This window comes from Nicotiana tomentosiformis, chromosome 2 (assembly GCF_000390325.3).
Source record: "Nicotiana tomentosiformis chromosome 2, ASM39032v3, whole genome shotgun sequence".
In the NCBI taxonomy this organism is placed as follows: Eukaryota; Viridiplantae; Streptophyta; class Magnoliopsida; order Solanales; family Solanaceae; genus Nicotiana; species Nicotiana tomentosiformis.
In genome coordinates, this window is record NC_090813.1 from 177,775,084 (window position 1) to 177,784,478 (window position 9,395).

Sequence of the window (9,395 nt, forward strand, 5' to 3'; positions counted from 1 at the left end):
ATTCTTGTAGATTAAGGTGCGAAGAGGTGAGTTCAACTTGGTGATTGAAAAGATTGTGATAAGGTATGTTAAGGCTAAGCCTTCCTTCATTTTGGCATGATCTCGTAGCTACATGTGTTAGTAATGAGACAAAAAGAGAAGTTCATATTCATGAATTTATTCACACTATTCTAGTCTCATAAGTTACAATATTATTCCTTATCGAGACTCTATATTCAATTTTAGTATTGTCTTCTTCCAGTCAAGAGAGCAGCAAGCCTATATATACAGTATTACAGTATTTTCATTACCATCGAGCTATAATCGATGGGCAGGCCCCTATTGGGCAACCTCTGATCAGATGGAAAGTTATATACCGAGCCTACTGTGGCCGAGCGCCTATGAGCGAGCCCAGCATGGTCGAGATACATAGCCTAGTATGGCCGAGCGCCTATGAGCGAGCCTACTATGGCAGAGCAGTTATATATACCGAGCCTTATAAGGCCGTACAATTATTTTACTTACTATATTGAAGGAGTTGAGTCAGTATCAGCAGGTAAGTATATCTCCAGATCATCTTTGACTCCCAGTTAATTTCAGTTATCATATTATCAGTTCAGTTTCAGATTTCAGTTATTTTATTGCCTTACATACTCGGTACATTATTTCGTACTGACGTCCCTTTTTGGGGGCGCTGCATTTCATGCGTGTAGGTTCAGACAGACAGACGGGTAGACCTCCTCAGTAGGTGTTTTCCGAGTTCCGCCTGATCGGTAAGCTCCACGTCTTTCGGAGTTGCCAGGACTAGAGTTTTGTGTACATCTTATGTATATCTGTATATATGTTATGGGTAGGTCGGGGCCCTGTTCCGATCACAGTACATCTATCAGTAGAGGCTTGTAGGCATATCCTGTTGGTTAGTGCATTATGTTGGGTTTGTATAAATTGGTGGTTTGTCAGCTGTAGTAGCTATGACGGCCTTGTCGGCCTAGCTTTATATTGATATTTAGTTAGTGCTAGTTTCCATTCAGTTTTATATTTTGCTTCGCAAATTGTCTTGCAAGGTGGCCCCATGGCCAAAGTATGACATTATGTGTTCAGAGTCCCTTAGTCGCAATTTGGTACGCCAGGTTAGGTGAGGCACGGGGTGCTTGTCTCGCTCCTAGGTTCGGGGCGTGACAAGGGCCTTGCCAGTTGGGTGAGAATTTTCCCTTTGCTTCATTCTGATACGGGAAGATATGTTTTAGTACCAATTGCCCCAGTGTGAATAGCCTAGACCTAACCTTTCTGTTGAAAGATCTTGCCATTCTATTCTGGTAGAGTTGACCATGACATATTGCGTTCATTCTTTTTCCATCAATGAGAGCTAGTTGTTCATACGGGCTCCGTACCCATTATGCGTCGCTGAGCTCGACTTCCTGTATGATTCTTAACGAAAGGATTTCTACTTCGGCAGGAATAACGACTTCAGTACCGTAAACCAATAGATAGGGGGTTGCCTCAGTGGATGTACGAACTGTGGTGCGATACCCGAGCAAAGCAAACAGTAGCTTCTCGTGCCATTGTTTGTAATTGTCTACCATTGTCCTCAATATCTTCTTGATGTTCTTGTTAGAGGCTTCTACGGCTCCATTCATTTGCGGCCTGTATGCTGTAAAGTTTCGATGCTTGATCCTGAATGTTTCACACATGGATTTCATCAAGTCACTGTTGAGATTGGCGGCATTATCAGTAATGATTGACTGGGGTAATCCAAACCGACAAACGATGCAGTCCGGAACAAAATCTGCTACCACCTTCTTAGTTACAGCCTTGTAGGATGCGGCTTCAACCCATTTCGTGAAGTAGTCTATAGACACCAAAATGAACCTATGTCCGTTTGAAGTAGCGGGTTCAATTGGTCCGATGACATCCATACCCCAAGTAGAGAAGGGCCAAGGTGAACTCATTGCATTGAGTTCGTTGGGCGGCACTCGTATCATATCAACATGTATCTGCTCTTAATATCTTCTTGGCCAGAACGTAATCATTCATGTGGGGTCTGCAAGTTCTGACATATATTTCCACGAGCAATCTAGATGTCTCCTTGGCATCGACGCATCGCAACAATCCCAAGTCAGGAGTCCTTCTATACAGAATTCCTCCGTTTTGAAAGAAATGATTGGCCAATCTTTGAAGCGTGCGCTTCTTAGTGTGTGAAATGTGCTCTGGATAATCTCTCTTTTCCAAGTATTCCTTGATGTCGTAGAACCACGAATTTTCGTCAATCTCGTCTTCAACATGAGCACAATAAGCTGGCTGCTTATGAATTCCTATTGGGATATGATCGATGAAATTCTTGTTTGGGAGTTGTATCATGGAGGATAAAGTGGCTAATACATCTGCAAACTCATTCTGAATCCTTGGAACATGCTTGAACTCTATCTTTGTGAATCTCTTGATCAACTCTTGTACACAGTGCAAGTATGACAATATTTTGGTGTTCTTCGTAGCCCATTCTCCCAGAACTTGGTGCACCAATAGATCCGAATCTCCGATTACCAGCAACTCCTGAACGTTCGTGTCAATGGCCAACCTGATTCCCAGGATGCAGGCCTCATATTTCGCCATATTGTTGGTGCACGAAAACCTGAGTTTTGCAGATAGCGGATAGTGTTGACCGGTTTCTGACAACTAAGATAGCTCCGATACCTACTCCTTTGAAGTTTGCTGCTCCGTCTAAGAACATCCTCCAACCATCATATGCCTCTATAATATCTTCTCCTACAAACGATACCTCATCGTCCGAAAAATACATTTTCAATGGTTCGTATTCTCTGTCTACGGGTTTTTCTACCAAGTGATCCACTAATGCTTGCCCTTTGACTAACTTCTGAGTTACATAGACGATGTCGAACTCACTCAGTAATATCTGCCACTTTTCTACCTTACCCATAGGCATGGGTTTCTGAAATATGTATTTTAGCAGATCCACCCTCGATATGAGATATGTAGTGTACGCATAGAAATAATGCCTCAACTTCTGGGCTATTCATGTCAGAGCACAGCAGGTGCGTGAACTTCTTGCTCAGATAATATATCGCATGCTCCTTCTTTCCAGTTTCATCATGTTGTCCTAGAACACAACCAAAGGCCCCATCCAACACAGACAGATAAAGCAGCAAGGGTCTTCCTGGTTCTGGTGGGACCAACATGGGCGGTTTGGATAAATACTCTTTGATTTTGTCGAAGGCTTTCTGGCAATCTTCAGTCCAGCTTGTTGCAACATCTTTCCTCAACATTCTGAAGATTGGATAACATATCACCATCGATTGTGCTATAAAACGGTTGATAAAATTGAGGCACCCTAAAATACTCATCACATCTTTTTTATTCTTTGGCGGTGGCAAGTCCTGGATAGCTTTAATTTTTGACGGGTCTAACTCGATACCTCGGTGACTGACGATGAAACCTAATAATTTTCCAGCAGGGACTCCGAAGGAACATTTTGCAGGAATCAACTTCAAGTTGTATTTTTGAAGTCGATCGAAAAATTTCTCCAGGTCTGCTATGTGATCCGAACTCCTTTTAGATTTGATGATAACATCGTCCATGTACACCTCTTTTTCCTTGTGTATCATGTCATGGAAAATAGTCGTCATGGCCCTCACATAGGTGGCGCCAGCATTCTTCAAACCAAATAACATTATTTTATAGTAATATATTCCCCATAATGTGATAAAGGCGGTCTTTTTGGCATCCTCTTCATCCATCCAAATATGGTGGTATCCTGCGAAGCAATCCACAAAGGATTGAAGTTCATGCTAAGTGCAGTTGTCAATCAGTATGTGTATGTTAGGCAGCGGGAAATCATCCTTAGGAGTTGCTCTGTTTAGATTTCGGTAATTGACGCATACTCTAACCTTCCCACCTTTCTTTGGAGCTGGCATAATGTTGGCTAACCAGGTCAAGTATTCGACCATTCGGAGAACCTTAGCTTTGATTTGCTTGGTGACCTTCTCTTTTATCTTCAAACTCATAGCTAGCTTGAACTTTTTGAGCTTCTGCTTTACTGGTGGACATTGATGGGTCGCTCAAACTCAAACCAGTCATATCGTCGTAGGACCATGCAAAGATATCCTCATACTCCTTTAGGAATTTGATATACCCTTCTTTATCTGACGCTGATAGATGAATGCTTATACGAGTTTCATTGACTGTTTCAGAATCCCCTAAGTAAACGGCCTCAACTTCTTCCAGACTAGACTTCGGTTTGTTTTCAAAGTTCTCTACTTCTTTGACAGTTTCCTCAGGTATTATATCATCTTCCAGATCTTCTGAATCACTGTCCTTATGTTGCGTAGTCTCATTACATGTCGCAGTTGTAGGCTCATAGGGATATGTAATAATTATGCTGAAAAGAATGTGAAAGATAATAATAAATATGAAAAGCAGTAATGCCTTAAAACTTTAAAATGTCAATAAGTACGACTCGATGGCTCGAGTAATTATTTCAAAACAAAATACTGAAAATGTCTTAAATGCTCATAACTATTTGAAAGTAATTCATGCTAATTTGTCAGGCTACAGAGGAACTCGGCAAGCTCGGGACGGTGCAGCGGTCTAGTTTTTAAGAACAGCTCCCTCTTCCATCGTCTGAATGGTAAAGTCTTCCTCCTCCTCCTCCTCCTCCTCAATAATTTCACTTTAGTCCATGTCTTTTTCATCTAGAAACAGCTTCCTCATGCCGGCTAAAACCTCATCTTCCTCAAATCCCCACATCATGTTAGCCTGGTGGAATGTCTTGTGTAGCGGTGGTACGGGTTGTTCCAGTGGATAATAAGGAGCACGACATAGCGATGTCCAATCCTGATATTCTTGCCATGTATATTCATATCCGAGTCCAAAGGTCATGCCATGGTACTGTGATTGTACCGATTTGGTGATCCCCTGAAGCTTTTTGCCAAGACCCTTGCCTGGTTTATATCCCGTCCACAGCAATATGCTTTCTATCTTCTCGCTCCGCCATCGGTCCTTTTCAATTGCATTCACCCGTTCAATGCGGTGATATGTTTCTCCACTCAACTTTCTCCTATTTTTGATGACTGGAACGGTCTGATTAGTGTAGATGGGGTTGCTTCCATCTCCATGAATGATCACCTCCTGATGATTAAACTCAAACTTCACAGCCTAGTGCAGAGTTGAAGCCACTGCCCCGAATGCATGTATCCATGGCCGTCCTTACAATAGATTGTAAGTAGCAGATATATCTAGCACTTGGAACTCAACATCAAACCAAGTTGGACCCATCTGTAGATCAAGGTTGATCTCTCCGATAGTGTCTCTCTGAGATCCATCGAACACTTTCACATTCATGCTTCCCATTCGTATCTTGTGCAGGCCTTTACCCAATCTCTTTAGAGTGGTCAGTGGGCATATGTTCAGACTCGAACCTCCATCTATCAAGACCTTGGCGATGAACTTATCCTCGAATTGCACTGTGTTGTGCAACGCCCTGTTGTCACTCAATCCTTCTGATGGTAACTCGTCTTCGGGGAAAGTGATTTTGTGGTTCTCCAGTACCTGTCCGACCATGTTAGCCATCTCTCTACTAGTGATGCTGGCGGGTACATAAGCTTCACTTAACATCTTCATCAAAGCATTCTTGTGCGCGTCTAAATTTTCCAACAGTGATAAGATGGATATCTGAGCAGGAGTCTTGTTCAGGTGGTCAACAACGAAGTACTCCCTTGCTTGTATCTTCCTCCAAATATCGTCATTGCCAATCTCAGCAACATGCAGCTTAGATGCAGCTTCCTTGCTTGTTCCTCCCATATTCTCAGGTGTGTAAACTCTGCCAGTCCTAGTCATACCTTGCGCGACACTTGTTTCTTCCATTTGGGCTTTTCCCTTTCTCCTTGCTTCCGCAACATAATCCCACAGAATGGCATCAGACTCGTAAGATGGCATGGGAGCTACCATTACAGTGAAGGACGTAGCTATCTCAACTTCAAATGGCGCCTATGTTTGTACCACAACTGGCATGAGGGCGACTAGAGATGTTTTAGGAGCGTCTCCCTCTCGAATGAGTCCAATGAAACCTTCCTGATCCCACTCTTCATCAGTTTCTATCACGTTCACTCCCTCACCTCTGTGATCCGGGAGAGTGTTGTTGCGAACATTTGATATAGCTTCCTTTGCTTGTATAACCTTAGAGTCGATCAACGTCTGAATCTATTCTTTCAACGTGCGGCACTCCTCAATGGTATGACCCTTTATGACTGAATGATAAGCACGTGTTTTGTTGGGGTTGATCCATTGGGAGGGATTTTCCACAACAATAGCAGAAATAGGGGTGACGTAACCAGGGACGGTCCCTCATATAGTTGGGCTATAAGTTCAGCAATTGGGGTGTATTGTCTAGGTGGTCTGCGGACGAAATTTGGACGTGGCTTTGGGTAGTTTTGGCAGGCGGGTGGTGGTGAATGGTATTATGAAGGTTGGGTTTTGTAGGCATGGTAGGTGGTGGCAGGGTATTGGTATTTAGGTGGTGAAGGTTGATATGTAGGTGGAGGTGTTTGGTATGTGAGGGGAGACTTAGGGCCCTGGGCTACCAACACGGCACCCACTTCTTTCTTCTTTGAGATACCTTCTGATTGCAAGGCTTTATTCGTGGATTGTAGCGCCTCAAAATTAGTTACCATCCCGCTCTTGATTCCTTCTTCTCTTCTTTTCCCTAACTTGATGATGTTGGAGAACTTGTGAATTTCAATGATCATCAACCTTTCGTAATACTGCGGATCTTGTGCCCTAATAAAGAACTTGTTCATTTGTTCTTTTTCAAGTGCTGGCCTTACCTTTGCGGCCTCTGATCTCCAACGAGTAGCATACTCGTGGAAGATGTTTGTCAGCTTCTTTTTGAGGTTTTTAATGTAGAAAATGTCTGGCATATTTTTCGTGTTGAACCTGAATCTATCCATGAAATATGATGCCATACTCACCCAATTAACCCACTTCTTTGGGTTTTGACTAATATACCAAGACAAAGCGTCTCCTGTAAGGCTTCACATTAACAGTTTCATGCAGATTTGTTCATTATTACCCACTCCTACAAGCTTGTCGCAGTATGTTCTTAGATGCACCTTTGGATCACCAGTACCATCGAACATTATGAACTTGGGAGGTTTGTAACCCTCCAGCAGTTCCACATCTGACTGAATACACAGGTCCTCATAGTTTAGACCTTCAACGCCTTTCCTATCTTCAACACTCTAGACTCTTCCTGTGAGCTTCTTGAGTTCATCTGCCATGTTTCTAATGAGCAAGTACTTCTCAGTTGGTTCAGGTATGTATAGGGTTTGCTGCGGGGTATGAGGTAAGGTTTCCACATATATCGGATTGCTTTGATGAATTCCTGGAACTTGGGTATATGGGTGGTCGTTAGTCGAGCTTTGGGGATTGGGAGTAGGTTGTGGTGCATTTTGGGGAGTGTGCTAAGTGGTGATTTGCAGGTATTGAGGTTGATGGTGGTGTTGCTATTGAGGGGTTGGTACTGGTGCGGGTTAAGGTTCGGGATTATGATACTAGTGTTTTGTGAGAGGGTTCAGAACTATGGGTGGTGGATTTTGATTTTGTGCGTTTGTGGTGGTGTTTGGTTCTGGATAGTAGGGTTTTGCTGGTTGATGTCGGGAACATTGAGAGTAAGAGAGAGGTTTGCCAGATTTCGAACCTGTTCAAGCTCGCCCTGTAATTTAAGGTTTTTCTGCTCTAAACGTAAGACCAACACATTCTGCCCTAGAGTGCTTCTACCATCTGAAGTTTCAACATTTTTTGCCATAGTAGTATTATCTTTCCGGATACCACTTAAATCACCCATTTTCCCTTTGCCCTTGATTTTGCCTTTCGGGTCGCTAGGTGGAGGAGATGGAGGAGGACCTCTGGATCTACTGTGGTATGCTGATGATGCCAGTATACACGAACCAACCTTTAGGAATGGGAATAATTAGAAAGAAAGAAAAACAAAAGGTAACCAAGTCAGTAAGGTGAAATAAAAGAGTGTTCGCAATATTTAAACATGTTTCACAAAGTTATGCAGTAATTCGCGTCCTAATTTGGCGACCTCATTGTGCCTGAGGTAAGCCTAAGCGACACATAAACTTGGAGAAAATTGGTGCTTCATTTCATTAATGCGAAAATGAGCCAATAAAATCTTTTACTAAATCGACAATAATAAAATAAAGTTATTAATGGCATTTAGCCTTATTACATCGATATCTAATCTAAGCTAGAAAGCAGTAAAGAACATCATCTCCTAATCTACTTGGTCCCTGAAGGACCTTCTCCATGCTTGGCTCTCTTGACCCTATTAATTATATTTCCCAGATCGCGCATATCCATCAATAAGTAAGCTTTTTCCATCTTTCCTCCTTCATCGTCATCCATGTCTTGACAATCTGAATGTCTTTTTCTCATCTTCCCTTCTAGCTCCATCAGTCCTTGTTCCAGGTATTCCAATCTTTCCATTCACTTAGTGGCAATCTCTTTCCATTCCCTTATCGCCTCCATATTCACTTAGTGCTGGTCCAGACGTTCAGCCTTGGACTCTAACACTCTTTTGCGTAGCCTCTTGTACTTCACATGTGCCTCAACCACTTCATCTATGATCCTATCCTTCAGGTTGACTCCTGGTTTGACATCTCCAGCTACGTCGTCTTCCAGCCATGATAGATAGTAGTACATATGACCGGCGTGATACCTATCTAGCTCAATAGTTTCTCTTTCCATAATAATCTTTTGGTTCAACATGTGTTGCGCTTCGAACTTGAACGTGATGACATCTCCCTTGAAATTTGCCTTGTATTGGACCATGTTGGAAATCTAAGGTATGATTTGTTTTCTTCCCGCTTGTCTCATTACCCTTATAGGAGCGTATGTGTAGATACCTCACAGCCCGATCAGTACCAAATGAGTAGTCCCCCTTGACCTGATGATGAACTCACTACTAGGAAACCATTCAAACATCCAATGCACTTGCTCGTTTGTCAGATTACTGAAGAAACACACCCAACTTACAGTATTTCCAGGATTTGCAAACTTTTCTGGAATAAACGTCATTTTATTTCTGTGATGGTTGGCTATGTAGTCATTTAGTGGTCTTCGCAGAAGCTGTTGACGATATTCACCCCTTTGAAAGTGTTCCAGCAGCCAGACTTGTAGTAATAGATTGCAAACCTCAAAGTGTCCGAACCCACATTTACACCGATCTAGAGCACGGTACATCTCAGCTAAGATCATTGGGATGATAGTATAAGTTTGTCCTTCGATACCATCCCTTAAGGTCCTATCGACCGTGGTTAAGCGAGTATGAATTCTTCCCCCTTTCATTGGAAAGATCAACAACCCCAGGAAGCATAAAATGAAAACATAAACCTGGCGAT

At 42.6% G+C, this 9,395-nt stretch overlaps 1 protein-coding gene across 1 annotated transcript; it reads right to left on the reverse strand.

Moving 5' to 3' along the window:
* Window positions 1-1,962: 1,962 nt before the first annotated feature.
* LOC138906161 (uncharacterized) lies at window positions 1,963-2,589 on the reverse strand. Its single transcript, XM_070194686.1, has one exon. The coding sequence runs from the start codon at window positions 2,587-2,589 to the stop codon at window positions 1,963-1,965; it is 627 nt and encodes a 208-aa protein (XP_070050787.1).
* Between the last annotated feature and the right edge of the window lie 6,806 nt (window positions 2,590-9,395).